Raw genomic sequence first — 21,054 nt, forward strand, 5'->3', positions numbered from 1 at the left:
ACTCGCATTGCTTCTTGGCCTCTCTGACGGTTGTGGTTAGGAGTTTCTGTTACCGAGTAATCTAGAAGGGTCAGTTAATTCAGTGTTTAAATCATTACGGTTGAAATTTAAGAGGAATTAAAATAAAACTGCCATCTGATCATTTTTTAAACAGTTTTTCCATTAGTTACAGTAAAAGCGCGCTCTCCAAGATATCATTACATCTGGAAACATTAGAAGATAGAAAAAGTTACCAAGGTAGTTATGGAAACTGCAACAAAATATATGGAAGGGACCGTAGCTTCTCTTGAAGTATTCCAGAAATTGCCATAAAACCCGCCGAAAAATTTTGGCTCCTCACTACCACTGCCGAACTCACAAGGGAAAAATAAAAACTAAGTTTTATCACAGAATTCAAACACTGACTTCAAATATAGTAAAGTCACAGTAATACCATTGATCCATCTTTTATGTCATGACAATCCCACCTGCTGAAAAAAGGGTTGACAGAATGATTTGCGAAACACGACGAAGAGCAGAGAATTCCTCATTATAACACGAATAGTACGAGGGGTCTGAACAAAGCTGGTTACCCCTCGTGACCTGACTTTTTTTTTTATTTACTGGTACACAAATGACATACAAATTCAGGTAGGAAATCCTTTTGACCCACTGCAGAAATCATACAAAGCCCCCAAATAAACGCCATTTTACTAAATATTGACAATAAACAAGACCAAATTACCAAAATTCGTAGAGATAAAATTAAATTCAGTTTTGCAATAGTTACAACTCAACATTAAATCGGTGGACTGAAGAGCATCATGCGTGAGTTAATGAGATACCTGCATATTCGTTACAATAATTAACGAAATTCAAGAAACCCACTAGTTCCAAAATAAAAGATGGCCAGAAAATGTAATGGTGTTCGTATTATAATCTGGACCTAAAATCACGACTCAAACCAGTTCCATGATAAAGCACCAAGAACTAAATTCACAAGTACGTCATTGAACAAAGGCAAAATCAACATTTAACTGCAGTACGATTAACGACTGAATGATTTATTGAAACTGGCCTCCGCCGAAGTAAGTAAAAATACAAGTACCAAATCCAGATAGAGATAACACTTGGATGATGACCACACCAACCTGTTATTTCCGAATCCTTTCGGTCTTTGTGTGGGGGTGGAGTGGGCGTTGGAGGTGGTGGAGGATCCTCGGCGACGCCCACTAGCTCCTCACGCCCTCGTTTTTGCGAACCGCCGCCGCCCACGCCCACGTTGAAGCCGCTGCTGCTGCTGCTGCTGCTACTACTGCTGGTGTGAACAGACGTCTGCCTGCTGAGGGAGGAAAGGGACACTGTCGTTAGGAAGAGGCGAAGGTCTAAAGAGACCCCATTAAGTGAAGGATCAAAGGAGCACAAAGATGACAAGATGAAAAAGGAAGGGAAAGTAAAAAAAAAAAAAAAAACAATGAAAGAGGCGGGGGAGGAGAGTAAAGAGATAAAAGAGCACACAGTTGAATATAAACAAAAAAAAAATATGAATTATATAAGAAAGTAAATGGATTCCAGTCGAGATATAAGACAAAAATAAAAGCATCTGAAGAGGAGAGGATGTATAAGAATCAAAAAGCTGTAAGGATGTGAAAAGGTAAAAGGCTTGCGAAATAAGGCATAAAACAAGAATGGAAAAGGGAGTAGCTAAAGAAGTAAAAAAGAACACCCTCAGCAATATGTATAAAAAGTATGCAGAAAATCATACGAGGAAAATGTGTGACGAGGAAAGATAAAAGTAAAAGAGTATTATTATCTAGCACAGAATAGACGATAAAATAAGAAAATTATTAAATATAGGAGCAAGAGAAAATTAGAAAATTAACTGAGCAAAAAAGGAAAAATATACTGCATTTCGAATCGAACAAATGTCAAAGGAAATATATACTGTGCATGTACATATACAAACATACTGTATATATATGTGTGTGTACTGTATATATATACAAAAAGGGAAAGAAAGATGAAGACAGAGAGAGAATTTAAGCGTAGCTAAAAATGTATTCTGTGGAAAAGAGCAGCTGCGAGCAAGGGGAATCGAAAAAGTTGGCCAGATAAGGGCTGCCGGGAAAAACTTCGAAGCAGAAAAATATTTTCGAGTGCAAAAGGGTGAATATACACCAAAACGAAGTTCTGAAAAAAATATAACAAAAACTGTTGACAGAGAAAGAAGTGTCAAAGGGGGCAGATACAGGGTGCAATCTATTGAGACCATAGTCAAAACCATGTATATATACCAATCCTTGTCAACGATCGTTATACGAGTAAATATAATTATAACACATACTAACATTTATATTCTACTTTCTATTAAGCGCCAATAATTATTCTAAAAATTTAGTCAACTAAGGAAAAACGCTTACATGTATGGGATAAAATACCCATCATAAATCATTCCTATTTAAATTACGTTCGTTACAACACTTGTGCTCTTATATGAAGCTTTAAGTAAATATGTGTGTGTGTTGTAGTTTTGAACTTATACACACACTTATACACTTTCTTTATATTCATAAACATTAGGTCGCAAATACTACTTAGTATCAATTCGCTTCACCTTGAGAATATCTTACACCCAAGGGGAATTGTAACTGGAACTTGCATCTCTCCCGGCCATGATTCAAACCTGTCCCTTTTAGGTTTGAAGCAAATAATGTTATCGTGGTAGACAGTGCATTTATCCGCTATGTTACCTGTACCGATGGTAATACAGTGGTAGGCAGTCGAAATATCCATTCCGCCATCAGTACCAAACCCATAAAGGCTATTGGTTACACCCTGGCCGGGAAGATCCACTTATCATTTATAGCTCCTTAGTATATAAGTTTTTCCCAAGTTAAAGGATTTGTATAATAATGGGTATTTATAGTTTAATATTCACACATACACAAACTATATATATGTGTATGTATGTGTATATATATATATATATATATATATATATATATATATATATATATATATATATATATATATATATATATATATATATATATATATATATATATACACATTATATGTTATGTATGTATGTATATAATTGTAACAGCCTCAATACCCTTTCAGTGTCTCGATATATATGTTTCCTCGTTTTTCACAAATGTCCATTTTATTTACAGAAGCTTGTTATGTAAGTTCGTGACCTTTCGACCTGTCTGTTCACACTATTCTTTCACTGAATAACACTAAGAAACATAGGCAAATAAATCAAGGGACAAATAAAAATATTATGACTGTACAAAAATATCATAATCCTCGAAAGAAAGCCGAAACAACAATACGTCTCGAGACGCCGCTAAATCATTGATCGAACCCGCCGGGCAAAAGAAATCCACACAACCTCTAGTGCCACTTCATAAGCCTAAACAAAAGCCTCGTCAACACGGTATGGTTCCTCATCCACTTGAGATGTATCATTAACTTGTATTTTGAGGGCGCTATTGAATCTTTAGACCGTCCCCCTCATTTGTAAGTCGTTTTGACACGTTATTTGTGACCTATTTCCTAATTCTAGCATTTCTATTCATATATTCACTATTTTATCGATATCATACCTTCATTTGGCATTTTAAACTAGTTTCCTTACATTATCAGCTCTATTTCCTAACTTCTTTCAAATGTAGACATTCAATTTACTATAAAGTGGCTCAGTCAGTTAATGCCCTCATAGATTGATCCTTGTAAATCAATCCACATTCTGGATGATAAGAATTAATACTGATTGCTTACTTTGACAAGGGCCAATTCATTTTCCTCCCAAATTCTTTTATGGTTCTTTCACAGTGCTCTGCAACTTCTCAATGCAGCGTTCCTAAAAGCGTGATCAGCAAACTTGAATGAACTGGTCTTCATTTACTATGGCTCTTATCCTATTAACTGGCCACTACATCTGTAGTCTCCGCAGTTTTTCTATTAACTCCATCCATGAGCAGGTTAAACGTTAAGGGAGATGTAATACATCCTTGTCTCATACCTAGTCCTAGCTCTTGCCTATAGCTTGAAAATAAAAAACTTTCATGCCAACAACTTAGCCTTTCTGACAGCATGCATACTTTGCACACAACTTAGTAAATATTTACATTACATCTGTAGCAAAACTGTATGCGTCTTTCGGAAAAGCATAGCATTTGAACCCATACAGTATACTTCATGAAACCATGCTGTCCTTCTTATAACCTCAAGATATTATTTGATAATAAGTCTCAAAGTTCTTATCTCTACATCAATATTTCATGTATCGTTTTACAATACTCGGTTATAATCACTTGAAAAGAGCAACACCATATTTCTCCTGCAAAGGATGGACATCAGGCGGACAGCTATCCGCGTCTTACTTTCTTCACAAACAGAAAAATTCTTTCCCCTTTTGCAAGAGGACAATTTTTTCTCTAATACCCCCATGAATGAAACTAAAACAAACCTCTTACATGGATATATTACAAAGTCGACCCCGAAAATTGATGCCCCGAACTTGCCCTCAGATACTCTTTGGAGACTTACAAAGCCTCCTCCTTCATCACCTATAGGGATAGCCCTTTGTTGAGACTTCAGACTGTCACTCGATGGGCTGGAGTTCACAAAGATGAAGAGAGGAATTTATTTCCATTTCCTTAATGTGGTTCATTCCCCGTTGCTAAGTAACCAATTGGTTCTTAGCCACGTAAAATAAGTCTAATCCTTCGCGTTGGATGTCAGTGGTCTGGTAAAACTACACACATCACCAGATTGATGTATACCTGGATGACCTACTGGATTCCTCTTTGCTAATTCCTTTTATGGAAATCGTGTACCCACACCAGCCACATACTCATGATATCTTCGTTCACATAAGTAATGAGATTAACCTGTTGCTATCAACTTTTCAATTATGGAGCGTTCTCCTCTTTGAATGTGAAATAAACACTGGAAGAAACTATCCTTGGTATTCTAATTACACAAACTACTATGACACTGCGACTGATGTGTGCAACGAAGAAGCTTAGGAACTTTGCCAAAATGAATGTATTGGATGCCTGGGCAGTCCATTTGTCCAAAGGCATAACATTCACTGCTCCTCTCAGCATTCTGCCAGCAAACAACTTGAGTGAACACAATTGACCATCAAGATTTTTGACAGCACCAACATGAGCTTTAATATCACGGGTGAGCATGCGTTACCTGATATATTAACCAGGCATGCAATACTCTGTAACTCAGACCAGACCCTCAAGCCATGACACTTGTTACATAAATTCCAAGATGCCAAATTTCTGATATAGAATGTGGTCTACTGTAACGACGGCCCTACATTAAATCGGTATAATAACAATGCAACTTTCTAAAGAATATCCCATTACATTCAAGCAGATCAACCAGACGCTATTTCTGTATGAAGAAAAGCACAACACCAAAAAGAAAGACGGACCTATTGGGTGATTTGTTTGACAGTAGTCAGAACAATGAGAAATCCAATATACCTTGTTCCTGTTTTCCTAGTTTGTGGTTTATCTTTTGTAAGTAAGCTGGGTGCTTATGATGCTCTTCTTTCAGTTTCCAATGTTGCTCAAAAATCCTTAGAATCCAGTCATGAACTTCAAATAATTGGTGTTAACTACAGAATCGCTTTTATCCGTGTTAATCAGGAGGCCCTTGTTTTCAATTTTACGACAGATGGGAGTTGGTGACCCACTTCTAAGTATTGTAAATTGCAGAGTAGTTGTTGATAGACACTACAGCGGTTACAAATGTGTAATCTTTGATATTTCCCGTGGGTAGTGTTTTGGCCCATTACTTTAATATTGTTTATGTACAATGTATGATTTGGGTTTGAAAACAAGCATATTGCTCAATCAGATGATTTGATCAAACCCATCTGTGCACTGATTTATGATTGCTGAAACTTTTACCAGAGATTTAGCTCAGTTACTGTACTTTATAATGAAAATTATGGGGGATGAAGTTAAACCCCTAACAAAACTCTTAGTATAATTGTTAGCAGGTCTAGGACAGTAGATACATCACCAACTGCTTTTTAAAGGCCATTTTTCTTTTATTACATACAATAATTTAAAATTCTAGGCATCATTCTTGATTGTAAATTCGCTTTTGAGAAACATATCAGGTCTTTCCCAACTTCACAAAATAACAAGTATATTGAGAAAGTCCAAGATTTTTAGAGACCTGTACATCCTGAGGTAATGTTGTAATCCTTTTATTCTTCCATATTTTGAATATTGTTACCATATTTGGTTCTCAGCAGCTAACTCACAACTTAGATTATTGGACAGAAACTTAAATTTTATTAAATTTCTTAGCCATGACATTGATACTATCTATCTCTGGCACCATCGTTCAGTTAGCTCGCTGTAAATGCAGTATATTATAAAATCCTGATCATCCTTCACATTCAGACCCTAAAAGACTACATTATACCTCACATAAAACTAGATATGCATTTAATTCTGACAGTCTTAGGTCGTTCTGTGAAGTTCATTACCACACAGTTTGCTACAAGTTTTACTCCTGTTGCGGCCACATTGTGGAATGTTGTTGTTAATCTTGTAACTGAACTTGTTAAAACTTTTAAATGTTCAAACTTGACTTTAAATATTTTTTTGCTGAGCAGACTGATATGATTCTCATTTCGTAGTTTATATGTTGTCTTTATTTCTGTTTGTTATCTATCTTTTTTTGTAATAAATTTTATTAACTATTCTCTGTTATTTTGCTCTCTGTTTATACTTCTCAATTTCCTTTTCTGTATTGTGCTACTTTTCCACTTTGGATGCTTTTCCAAGTTGGTTTTCAGCTTGGCTTGCAATAATAATAATAATAATAATAATAATAATAATAATAATAATAATAATAATAATAATAACAGCACCAAAGACTACCAGTGATTCTGGCCATGAACCATGAGCAAGATGCCGCCCAGAACCACTCCCCTGGATGACCACAAGCTTCCAGCCAACTTCTGAGACAATCAACGAAGTTGTAGCAACGTGCCTAGCCCACCGATGTAGCTGACACTGACAGTTTCACGTAGGCAAACCACCAAATATTGACAACTTTTCCATTTGTGGACAGAACATACAATATAACCCATAATCCCTTTCATGTGTCTCGGTTGATACGACTGAGTCCAGAGGTCCACACAATTCCTCTTATTCCCTCAGATACCTTACCCTCACTTCCTTGCCTTTAGGAAAGAGGCAAGTGCTAGCATCAGGTCGGCTATCTAGAAACCAACCACCATCGTTTTTGCTCAGTATATTCCTAACCTCATTGTTGCCAAACCCTACTGTGTTAGGACGAAACGTTAAAAGCCTTATATTTTACCAATATTACTTGGCGCATTTTCTTCTTAAGTAAAGATATAAACTCATGATTCTGCCCCTGTCCCTCGGGTGACTACCAGTGACGCCATTAAATTGGACAATTCTTACTCAAACTCTCTTCTTCAAATTAAGGAAACACGGAACAAACACAGAACGTGACCGGTAAGCTGAACGTCGTTGAATCAGCTACAGTATTCAATGAAATGTGTTTGAATATGAACCGTATTATTATTATTATTATTATTATTATTATTATTATTATTATTATTAAGACATGATGATTTCATTTGAAAAAAATCACTTCTTTGTCAACTTGGCTACATTAACTTTATTTTAAAATTGCAACACCAAACACTGACTTTTAAAAGCTTTGGAAAATCCATTCCTCTGCCTCATTATCCTGGCAAATTCATTAAAGAGCTCGCGCCTCTTCACGTGTTAATTAAATTTTATTCCCGAGGATTCAGGAAGGACTTTCGGAAAATGACTTTACTTTTCAGTCTATTTAAACAAACAAGTGTGTAAATGAAGAAATAAAGTGGTTTAGATGGACTGCTTGCTCATTCAACACGGAGCAAGGAGTATTCAAAGGGCGGGTTATTTTGCAGGACGCAAGATGTCTGGCCTCTTGTTCTTCACTGTAATCACCCTTACAATGGGAAGCGGCTTGTCAATGACAAAATATATATATATATATATATATATATATATATATATATATATATATATATATATATATATATATATATATAATATATAGATATAAATATATGTGTATGTATGTGTATATATATATATATATATATATATATATATATATATATATATATATATATATATATATATATATATATATATTATTACAAAATACTTATTATCTTTTACTCAGACCTTAGGAAATCACAAGTGTACACAAGTTCATAAGTATGGAACTGATGTGTAAATATATTGTCTAAATTATTAAATTTACGTTATAATTTTATCGAAGCTCTTGGTCGCGTTCTAAGTACTTGAAAATACATCTGTATATATGTGGTTGTGCGTTTGCATGCAAGGATGCTGTATGTATGTTTTAAGTATTATAACGAAATTTTATACATTAATCAAATGTACTTATTTTCTATTTATATTTGAGCTCTTTGTTACTTCCTTAAACGAAAAAGTTTATATAAATATATCTAAGTATAAATTAATACAGGCTCACTGGAACTAATAAGGACTGCTTAATCTGTAGCTTTTTTAAGAACTTGCATCGGTTAATTATACCACAATAATAATAATAATAATAATAATAATAATAATAATAATAATAATAATAATAATAATAATAATATAGACTCGTTACAATTTCTTCGACCCTAAACTGTCTGGGGTATCTTGTGACTCTCAGTGACACAGAGCCATTCGGACGAGATTCATCAAGTCCTTTGAAGTTTCATTACAATTCCCTCCATCTAAGCTCGGGCAGCAATAAGAATATCGTGAAAAAACATATAATCGTTTCGTATAAATGCTCTAATGCTATTTACTTTGGATTCCACACTTCTTCGGCAATGAAAGTAAAATAAAAGTCCTTTTTCTGACAATCCAATTCTGGGTGGAACTTGGCCAGGAGGTAATGAAAGCAATGGAGAAAGTTAATCCCAAAGACGAATTAAAGACGGAAGGGAAAAATGCGGGCATTTCTCGTAAGCATCTTCGTTACATAACAACAAGAGGGAGATGGCAAAAGCTCTGATGAAAGGAAAGGATAGGAATGCCCATTAGTCAATGGCTTTGATGCTTTTCATCTATGTTGATGGAATTTCTTCTTATTCGATCTTGGTATTTAAGATGCTGTTACCATGGCTTATTATTCTAAGATTCTGGCTAGTAATCAATTATAATACATGTATACTAAACTACTTCACAAAATCTCATTAAAATCTTATCCGAATAACTTTCTCATCCACTTGATTAAAACATTTAAATATAAAGCCTTTATTTTTTTACTTTAACCCGAACAAGATCTGTCTCATTTTACCCTTCCCTCGTCTGTAACGAAATCAAATTAAAGCAGGAAACTACAGTATAATTTCGTTTTAAAATGAATGGTACGACTTTCTCGAGATGCGTCATCACCGAAAGCAATTTCCGTTGGAAAGTGCATTCACTAAACCTCTATTCAAAAGAGTAAATCAGCGTTTTACTTAGAAACACCAGAAAGTACCTTGGAGGCGGCAGTTTGAGAACCTCATCAAGTCTCTGTGATCGAGCAGCTGCGGCAGCTGAAGTGGCCTGTGAATAAATAAATAATGCAAGGTAGCTGGGCATTCTTTGACAGATTAAAAGTATTTCATATTAATTTTCAGTGCACATCTCATTGAAATAAACTTGTATTTGACATGAACACTAAATTAGTCGGAAATTAATATAGTACCTATTGCAATGTACGGACATGTTTTTGTACTGTAAGAAGTAATATACAGAAGTACTGGCTACTTTCAAAAAACTTTGGACTTGAGCAATCAAATGCACACACACAATTTGACATCACAGATATCTGAATACCTACAAGAACTCGTTAGGTATTCTGAATCACATTAAGCCACGTTCACACTTCCTCTCTCTCCTTCCCTCTAATAAATTAGGACTACGAAAGCCCCTTCTATTTACCTGTATGTCCCTGACCTGAGGAAGTTCTGAAAGGTTGAAAATCTCGTTAGCGAACATAATTAGCAGTTCGATGGCCCTTGTTTGGTGAACCGTGTCAACTAATGAACTCAAAGAAGCCGATCCCTCCGATGTCCTCAGCAAAGTAGGCCCAAATACGATGCCTAAAATATGAAGAGAAAATGTATTATTAATTTTCACTCAAAATGTCACACTGCCAACCAATTTCTATACTAAAAGGCACTCAGAGTGCATACCTTAACCAAAGTCTAAGGTTTTAATTATTGTTGCGACGCGAGTTTACATTAATTAATCAGTCTATTCCCCAAATACACATTACTTCTTGCTGGTTGAAAGACATGTGGTTGAAATGCACCACTAAGATGTTGGCATTTTATGCACAGAATTTTAAACTGTGGGAAAAATTACCCCAGCAAATTAACCAGAAATTTCGGAAATCCTACTCTACTTCGAAACCTAGTCAAGGGTTCCACGACATCTACCTCACACCTGCATGAAATTTCATTGAAATTCGTCAATAATTTTCTGTCTTTTGCGATACCAAGTGAAGAAATAGACAGGGAAGTAATCAATCAAACGGACACAATGGAAAGTGTAACATCCTCAGCTCTGTTCTAAGTCACAATGTGACAATTGAGCAACTTGTCAACATCTGTAAATCCGAGTGTTTGACAAGTCAATTAGTGGAACTTCTAGATTTTTATAAAAAGTCAAAAGACCAAACTTTTATAAGGAAATAGTCTCGGTCTGATCTACACAAAAGATTAGACTTAACCCACTCATATTTCTCTCATATATATATATATATATATATATATATATATATATATATATATATATATATATGTATGTATGTATATGTATATATGAATATTTGTATATGTATAAATATATGATTATATTTGTATATGTATAAATATATATATTATATATATATATAAATATATATAAATACTAAATATATATATAATACAATATATATATATACATATATATATATATATATATATATATATATATATATATATAATATATATATTATATATATATATATATATATATATATATATATATATATATATATATATATATATATATTTATGTGTTTTGTTTTTTTTTCAGCATTTTAACCAGCTGGCGCTTCAGACTGAAATGTTATCTAGCATTAATTGCGACCCTAGTATTCTAAAGAACAGCGAACGTAATTAAATTTACTATGATTTCAGAATCAATTTCATCTTCCCCCTTTTCCAGTGACCTCTTCTTTTCTTCGGCCTTCTTGTGACTTCTTGTAGGCAAGTTCAACAGATAAAAGGAAACAGGTCCTTACTGACAATTCTATTCGCTTTTTCATCTCTGAGCCTTGGCCCTGATTTGAAATATTTCGTATTTCACTATGAACAATTTTAATCTCTCATCTCCTTCTTTGAACATTATAGCGCTCTGTTTTTGAGCTTTACTACCCTTTGAATAATTTTATGAACTACAATATTCTTTTAAATTTAAAAATGATATTCACCTACAATTTACTTTGAGGAATTCTATTTTCAACTTCACCCCTCTTTGAAATCCTTTTCACTTTCATTTCTCTTTCACGCAACCCAGTGTTACTTACACTTCTTCGGAGTATTCTAATATTCCACAATCCTTATAAGAAAAAAAATACGTTTTAGCTACGATTCTTGTCGACAAATTCAGCACATCCATCTTCTCTTAGGCGTGCCTTCTATTTCCTGTACCTCGTATATCTTCGTCAAAATTAATCTATACTCTATTGAGTATGTTTCCCGTCTTTCAATCTTTTTTCCTTTTGTACCCACCACCAATCCTATTTCTATCCTTTCTACATTCTAATTTTTTCCTCAATGATCAAATCTGAAATGTTTTTTTTTATCTTTCATCATTTGATTCTTGCAGATTTTCGTGGCATTTCCTTCGTAGGTTATTGTCTTTTACAGCCCGTTCGGTACTGGTACCTCAATCACTCAGCTTAGTTACTTGAGAACCAAGCCATTAATCTCCCATTGCTCGCTACATGGTGTCCATTGTCTGACACTTGAGAACATTGCTTTTACTCTCCTCTTTTGTATCTGTGGATTAATTTCAGACATGATTCTTTATATAATTACCACATTATTTCACACATACATATATACAAAAGTCACTTTTTCGTATTAAAAATACCGTTTAATATCGAATTCACTATACTTTAGTGTTAACATACACCCAAATGGAATTATATAGTCAGGCAGTGAATAATGTCACTATCACTGTTTCTAAATCTGAGGCCATGGTTCGAATCCTGACCGGCACAGAAACACATCAATTTTGATTCGCTCTGGTTGTAAGTTATTCAAAAGATATGGTGAATTTGATATTAAGCGATATTTATTGATATATATAGTGTGTGTGATATATATATATATATATATATATATATATATATATATATATATATATATATTCATATATATGTGCGTGTGTGTGTCACGCGTACGTATATAAATTTAGAGTTTAAGTTCTGACCCAAGTTTGACGAAGGCATGTTGTTGAGATGAGCATTGGTGGTGACTCTGTGCAGGTGGTGCATAAGGACAGCCAGGCAATTCAGGTGGTGTCGAGGAAGACGTCTGACGAGGTCCCTAAGTTCCTCCGTTGTTCTGGCCTCCGTGCCCCCTCCCGGAGGGCATTCCTTGGCGATCCTGCAAATGGACAAGAAATGCTATGATTGGTATGGGAATCATTAGTGACAGAATAAAGACAGCGAATCTCTCACGACAGCATTCATCGTACTTGTTGGATTAGATCAATTCTGCCCGTAAATCCTTCAAAGGTTCCAGTGACCTTTATGTGGAAAAACACACACACACACACACACACGCACGCACGCATATACTCAGTCAATCCAATAAGTGAAAGTTCAGATTTGCAGGAAATAGCGGAAACTAAAAATTTCCAATTTGCAAAACGACTTCGGCCAGTCGAAAGAGAAATGCTGGAACACGGTAAGGGAAAAATCAAAGCGCTCTCTTACGGAAAAAGTGATTTATCGGCATATTTCAAAATAGAATTTCTTTAAAAAGCACAAAAGGAAAAGAGGAATAAGGTCAATTATCCCTTCATCCTTTTCCGAAAAGAGATGAAAAGAGAGAATAAAAATCTCGACAGCTGTTGAACAAACTCGTTCAAAAACAACCTTCGAAATCTTCACATTCCTGTCATTGTTCGAGTACAATAACGTCGTTCTTTATACAGTGTATTTACTCTGAAAGAAAAATATCAGGTAAACAGTCAGTCAGCACACTAACCATAACAGATTCTCGGGTATCTGAAATTTTAATTTATTTTAAATATCAAATTTCATACATTTGTAATGCAAGAGAATATAACAGTGGGGGTTCTTTTATTCCATAACAATAACATGAAAACAATTTATAGGAATAATAATGGAGAAATAAAATTCACAACAGTTTTCTACAGTGTAATAAGGATGTCAAAAGTTAGAAATGTTGCTGGAACTCTGCCTGACCCTCACTTTCAACTACAGCAAATAAGAGAAATAAAATCTCAGTAAAAGGATGATGTAGGAATAAAAATTTGGGCAGAAAACAGACTGATTCAACACTGATCACTCCCCCCCAACCTCCCCAAAACTCTAACAAATGGCGGCAGGAGGAGTCTGGAAAAAATGGGTAAAAAGTAGTACTTTTGTGCGACTTACTGGAAGCGATGGTCTCTGCATGATCAAAGCGATTTTTAAAATCAGAGGGTTCTTCGTAACATCCGCGAACTGGGTCTCGTTTCCAACACACTGCTCAAATGGCGGCTAAGGCGGAGGCTTTCTCTCTTTACCGTCATCATCCTCCTCTGCTTTTCCGTGTTTTCCTCTATTTCCATCCGATGCAAATCAATTTCCATCTCTCTCTCTCTCTCTCTCTCTCTCTCTCTCTCTCTCTCTCTCTCTGCTCTGTTGCTGATAATCTTAGATCAAGCAGGCTTGTGCCATAATGGATTACGGGCTATTGCTTAAGCATCCCATCTGCAACTGTCCCCCCGCCCCCTCTCTCTCTCTCTCTCTGATGTTGATGCTGTATGGAGTCGGTCTTGTTGCAGCAGGGATTCTTGTTCGTTAAACATCTCTCTCTCTCTCTTTCTCTCTCTCTCTCTCTCTCTCTCTCTCTTGCTTTTGATGTCAAGAAGAGTTTAGTCCCGTTCGATCACGAATTCTTCTTCATATTCATCCCATCCCCATCTTTCTCTCGTCTCGTGGCGTGGTGGTCGTGCGCAAAGTCTTCACCATTTGTCAACCCGTATTTGAATCTCGAACCGGACACGGAGGGGCGAACATCCAGTATGCCGTTGCTGAAGATAGTACTGAATACGGTACTTAGTTGTTACTCAACTGTTTTGGGTCGCAGCTAGGGTAGAGAGAGTGCCACAGCAAGAGAGGAAAAAGAAAATTTATTTGATGAATATTCATTGCTCCGCCAAAATGCAGACCATCAAAACAATGAGGGTCTCGACGAGGTAATCCTCACCCTACTGGGTTGAAACCATCCATCTGATATTCAGGAAGATTCCCCAAGCAACAAACTCTAAAAACCAGGCCATTTCTCTCTGCGCCCCCAACATTACCGAACCAACTGCCCTTGTGAATTGCCCAGGCTAGACTGCCAACGTGTTTATTAGTCATTCTGTCGCAACCCATGGCAGACTGCGCTCCAAAATTTCGCCCATGAAAAACAAGGTCGTTTGCTTGTTCTCTTTGGCATTTTCCATAACGCAGTCATTCGCGCCTACGGACTCTGCAGTTGAATGATTTTACATTTCTTCATTGATAAGATTTTCGTGATCTTATATTGATGTTCTCACTATTATTAGTGTCATTGATATCGTTGTTACCCTTAAAAAGTTACTGTGATTTGCTGATTGTCGGGTTCTACAACAATAGCCAAAATTATTAGACTAAATGACGTCATCAAAAATAAATTACTGTACCCACAGTCGTTAATATACCCTTTGCCTTAACCTACAAAGTCAAAAGAAACAAATCGTCGTTTGTATTCCACCTAAACAAGGCCTCACGCCAGCAACGGCCATTTGACAGAATCAAAGCCAATGACGACAAGCGGGATACGAATAGCATTCCACCAGAGCTAAAAATGACCACACTAATGATGTCATGTAAACAGAACTGCCCTCCGGTATGTTGGTGTAAGGTTCATACCCGCATGAGGATGATCCATGTTAAAAATTAACAAATGGTATGCAATAACTAGCTCTGGGGAAGGATGGACTCCTTTTTTTTTTTTATCAGTTTCTTCCTGTTTCTAACCCGGTTGCCTATCCAGCGGTCTTTGCATTAAGACAATGGTTCAGCCTTGGATTAACGAATATAGTCCTACACTGCATCTACAAATGAGTCAGAATAATAAAACACAACATATCTTTATATAAGTGCAGCCCATCGCTTGTGTAGTTACAGCTTGCTTCCTAAACTTTGAATGTCCTTATGTGTCGGTGACAAAACCATCTGCAATATCTGTCTAACGAAAACCTCAGCCCCGCGTAGCGCTAAAGAATCTAAAAAAATTATTTTAAAAACATATTCCTTTATCTGTAGGAAACGATTACACTCTCTTTAGCAACAGAGGCTTCTTACTGCTGGTGATTTTAGTGTGCCTAAAACACATTTTCTTGTACATATGCAGTTTAAGCTGAACTTATTTGGGAGTCAATATCAGTGTACTGAATAAAAAGGCTACCACCTAATCTATAAAAAAACAACAAATAAACTTTAAAGGCCATGTAAGTACTGTATGCCGGATATAAATTTCATATGAAAATATAATAGAGAAAGAGACGGAGCAGTTAAGCCTTAAGACTAATGGAGATTATATATATATATATATATATATATATATATATATATATATATATATATATATATATATATATATATATATATATATATATATATATATATATATATATATATATATATATATATATATATATATATATAGGAAGGTGACGATGAGCTCGTTCAAGTACTTCTGCATTAACCGGTCTTAAATTCAGGTCCCCGTATATGAAATCATCTTTATCAACCTTGCCGCTTTCTCATGTTAAAGTTAACGACTCCATGTTGTTGCTACGTTAATATAATTATTAATTTCGTCACCTACTTAATATTATTCAACTTCGATTATTATTCTTTTACCGTTTTACTTCTTTCCTTTCTATATGGCTCCTTTTTCTTCTCCTGTTCAACTTTCGTTCTAAATTTTGACGCATCAGTTCGGGACTATATAGTAATCTTACAATGTCGTATTCAAACTCATTAACGATCTGCCTGCTGTAACGACTATCTCTCACCCTATTCCATTACAATATTCAGAATTTTCCAATCATCCACTGTACTGTACTTTCTTATTTACATCTATGGTCTTCGGAACTGGCAGTGCAAAATGATCCCGTTTGTAAATGTTGCAAGAGAAAATCGTATGATGGCGAAAGCTGTGGCCCCATGACGTTCGTGTTTCCTTTGCCTTGCTTGTGGTGTTTGACTTCGTATTTTATTTGTACTTTGAAACTCATACTCAATTCACGGAATTATTAACATCCATTCATCTTTCATTCCCTAGACAACGACTCAAGGGAATACCTAAATTCTTTTCTTTCTTCACAGAAGGAACTTGATACGGCCACGGGTTGGTCTTGGTTAGGGAGATTCTTTTTAATATATATGTAAATTATGAATCCACTCCCTCTCTCAGACGAGATGCTGATGCTGAGCGCTACGTTGCTGGCTCGGTTTGTTTCTTAGATATTTTTATTACTGCTACTGCTACCTGTAGTAGTAGTAGTAGTAGTAGTAGTAGTAGTAGCGGCACCATATCAATTGTTGCTACTTTAATATAACATTTTGCCCCTGAACGCATTTATTCAAAAAAAGCTAAAATGATCACTAAACTTGTTAAATCATCTTCTGAACAACAGAAAGCCCAAATAAGAAAAGAACTAAGAACAGTAGTAGTAGTAGTAGTAGTAGTAGTAGTAGTAGTAGCAGAGCTGACACAGTAATGGAAATTTAGTAGAATTATTCATAGAGAAAGCTTGCCATATCTTATCTAATTTGCGACGGTCTCATTCGATGTTCCAGGAATACATTCAGTGTGATGGGAAGCTGCATGTCTCGTCCTGACAGTGAACTTTCTAAATAACTGCTAGTTGCAATATGTCACTAAACAAGGAATTAAACAATTATGCACTGCAATATCCGACCCAAATACGATATACGATAGCATTTTCACAAACTGATCACATCTGTTGCAGAATGATTTCACCCACTGTATCTTAATCAACAACCATTCTGTATCCATATGGGTCTTGTAGTAAAAAGTTGAGAAACCCTTTCCAAAGAGGACTCTGATTGAGGGTAACAATCTCAGGTGCTGGAAAACTGGGTCATCGACGTTATTCCAAGATCAAATACAACTGATCCGGAATTTCGAGAAATACAAAAGGATGACCTTCCGCTTTCCTGCCATAAACAATACTCCCCTTTCCAGCCACTTTTTTTTTAATCTTGTATGAAATACTTGAGCAATATCTCCGGCATCAATACTCTAGGCAATCAGTATTGGGCAACCAAGGTCAGAGACGCTTAATCGAAAGGGTTTGGGGCTTCACACGCGGCGTTGGTTTGGAAAGAGCTGGCGAAATTCGAATAACAGAAGGGGACAGAGAGTTGGGGAAAAAAGTTTAAAGGAGAGCAAGCACGAAAAAAAAAAAGGAGAGGAGGAAATAAATAATAAATACTGAAGATACTGAAGAGACAAGACAGAGGAAAAAGCATACATGGAGACAGAGAGAGAGAGAGAGAGAGAGAGAGAGAGAGAGAGAGAGAAGCAAGGATGTAATGAAAAGAGGAAAACACACACACACACACACACAAACACACACTCTCTCTCTCACTCACACAGAAAGACAGCAATAATCATAATGCAGATCTCGGTCGCAATTTCCCGCAAGACTTCTTCAGCCGGTTTCCTAGAAATGCCGTAAATTAGCAGCAATGTAACGCTAATAAAATTAATTACGCGAACGTATTTCCGAAAGAATTGGACCATTTCCGAGGCGTGCTAAGAAATGATAGCTCATTGCATGGCTAAACGCAGCCACAACTCACAAAGACCTAAGTTCCTAGCGCAAGTCCTTGTTCGTGAGGTACAAGTTCTGTGAACGATTTCAGATAATCGACTTACATTAGTCTGGATGAAGAGAGAGAGAGAGAGAGAGAGAGAGAGAGAGAGAGAGAGAGAGAGAGAGAGAGAGAGACTGCAAAACAGTTAACAAACCGAAACTGAGGGGAAGGAAATATGTGCACACCTTTTATGTCCTTCCCGCTTCTCCTAAGAGGCTGCTTTAGAGAGCATCCTCACAAAACGTACCGTCAGATTCATTATTCAAATGCGGAAATAATGATGAAGCCATGTGCAGAACACTTCCCTGACATTGGCCCTTTACAAAACCTACACAGAATACATCAGTAGAATGTTAAGAACTTCCATGCACCACTTCATTCATATAAATTCTGCTGGCATTTGTAATTACCTGAATATCAAAGCCCTTTCTTTTTAAAACTTTTTCCATCGGTCAACATAGAAATTTCTTTCTTTTACCGCAAAAATAGAAACACGTGGTTAACGTGAAAACAACGTCTGCTTTGTTTGATCCGGTAATTGGGTTGACCACCCTATTGGCCACTATTAGGAAAGAATGAGGGCATTATTTTGAAGCCAAATGCTTTAAATTCTCAAACAACTGTGGAAGCAGTCAGACAAGAATCTTATGATCAGAGTCAAGTGGAACTATGCCAAAAAAAAAAAAAACATGTAAATTAGAGAATGCCTTTAAACTATAATTCTGAACACTTTACACCGGAGACCACTAACATTAGCTGTGAATGAATGACACAGGAAGTGAAATGAATACGAAAAACAATGGAAAAAAACGAACGTAAAATTGCGACAGACCAGAATATAGAAGGAAAATACAAGCCCATGTAAATGGCAAACGAGGGTGTGCAACTGAAATTTTACAGAATAATACATCACCTGGTTCATGTAAATCAAGCAAAAAATGGAATATCAAACCCAGACGCTTAAAGAAAATTATGGTACACTAATATCACCAAAAAGACAGCTTTCCGAAGGAGAGCTGATGACTCAGGAAACAATTCCTGGTTATTAATGGCAAAAATTCCCAAACAAATATAACTGAAGGTGTACACACGGCCAACTCAAGTATGGTGAACGGGAAGCATAAAGGACACCTCGAAAGGAAGACGGCTGCTTCGTCATGAGGAAATCGATCCCCATCACGAAACGTGGATGGGGATTTAGGCATCGATCTGCCTGACCTTAATTCCAGCCACACAAAACACCACTTCTCTCTCTCTCTCTCTCTCTCTCTCTCTCTTTCATCTTCTTCTTCACCATCTCACGCCCCATCAGCACGGTTCAGTGTCTTTAATATAAACGAAGAAGAAGCAGAAGGGGAGAGAGAGAGAGAGAGAGAGAGAGAGAGAGAGAGAGAGAGAGAGAGAGAGAGAGAGAGAGAGAGAGAGAGAGAGAGAGAGAGAAACCTATCAACAAAGTCCTCCTTTCAGCGTGACAAAAAAAAACAGAAAGTCATGCATCAATAGATTTCTCATTTTATTTATTTATTTATTTATTTATTTATTGAGAGAGAGAGAGAGAGAGAGAGAGAGAGAGAGAGAGAGAGAGAGAGAGAGAGAGAGAGAGAGAGAGAGAGAGAAATTTTGTACGCATCTTTTTCCCATACAGAACTTGCAAGAGTATTTTACGAAATTCTTTTGAATATTTCCATACGACAGGAGAGCCACAACACAGAATTCAAAGTAATGGGAAAACTGTACAATCTGAACGGAATTCGGGTGAAGGCTTTCGTGGAGACTATCACGATCCATCCTCTCTCTCTCTCAACACAATGCACTTATGTTCCTTGGGTTAACATCTTCATCATAACAAAACTGGGCTATAGTAAGATATAACAAAGATATCCAGATTACCACTAAAGAGAATTCTCCATAAAAGTGTGCACACCTGAAGAAGATACTAACGTCAGAATGTTTTATGTGCCATCTGGCATAAATAATCTAACGTTAAAAGTAACAGCAACAATCAGTTTGTGGGACCGACATAATATTTTTAAAATCCAAAACGACGATCTGGTAGACGGAGAAAGACAGGCACCAGCGCTATCTCAGCATCTGGGCAGTTCGTTTCAAAATATTTTTTTTTTATTTCCCTAACGAAGCACCGGCATTATTCGTCTAAGGAACAAGAAACCTTACGAACCCTGGGAGCTGTACATTCATACAACTTTAAACCCGCCTTTACACACTATTGAGGATAATGAACTTCAAAGTCTAAAAATAGTCTTCAAGGTACTGTCACCTCCCTTTAATAAGTGACACATTTCAGTACGAGCCTTTTGTTTTTTAGTCAAGGGACTAGTGCTGAAGTCTCCTGATGGCTTCACTTTTAAACAGATCAAAGCGCCACACATATCGCAGATCCAGTTCCTGAAAGAATGCAGGAAATCTGGTAAAGCACCTACAGAAAACTAAACAAGAGAAGCCTTGTTATACGCTGCGTTCTAATCTTCTAAACTATCGACTTGTTTTACATGATGACCTTGGCTACGGCGCTGCCAGATCTATTCACTTAGTTGGTCAATCGTCAATTAATCATGTTCATCTCTGGAAAGGTAAATTTGATGAAAAGACAGAGGAAGAGTTGCAAAACGAAACGCTGCACGTTGCTCACTTCTTGACCGGGGAACCGGGCGCATAGGAAGGCCAGCAATACTGTTGTCGGTCAGTCAACAATTCTTATGAAGCCAAACCTTCTTTCAACAGCCCATAAACTTTCTCCGTACTGCTACTACTTCAACTTTCCTTTAAGCATTTATAAATACGAAAAGAAACAACCATGCA

General features: G+C 36.3%; 1 protein-coding gene across 31 annotated transcripts in view; it reads right to left on the reverse strand.

Moving 5' to 3' along the window:
- LOC136856665 (rho GTPase-activating protein 45-like) overlaps positions 1-21,054 on the reverse strand; it is a 596,905-nt gene that overhangs the window by 30,321 nt on the left and 545,530 nt on the right. For all 31 annotated transcript variants that reach the window (XR_010858450.1, XR_010858451.1, XR_010858449.1 and 28 more), the window contains 4 exons: positions 12,552-12,727; positions 10,008-10,168; positions 9,562-9,629; positions 1,131-1,321 (listed from right to left, as the gene is read on the reverse strand). Coding sequence is in view for 28 of the 31 variants with exons in the window: in XM_067134707.1 (XP_066990808.1) it covers positions 1,131-1,321; positions 9,562-9,629; positions 10,008-10,168; positions 12,552-12,727 (596 nt within the window). In the remaining 3 variants the exon portion in view is untranslated. The remainder of the gene's footprint in view (positions 1-1,130; positions 1,322-9,561; positions 9,630-10,007; positions 10,169-12,551; positions 12,728-21,054) is intronic.

Source organism: Macrobrachium rosenbergii, chromosome 36, assembly GCF_040412425.1.
Source record: "Macrobrachium rosenbergii isolate ZJJX-2024 chromosome 36, ASM4041242v1, whole genome shotgun sequence".
Classification (NCBI taxonomy): Eukaryota; Metazoa; Arthropoda; class Malacostraca; order Decapoda; family Palaemonidae; genus Macrobrachium; species Macrobrachium rosenbergii.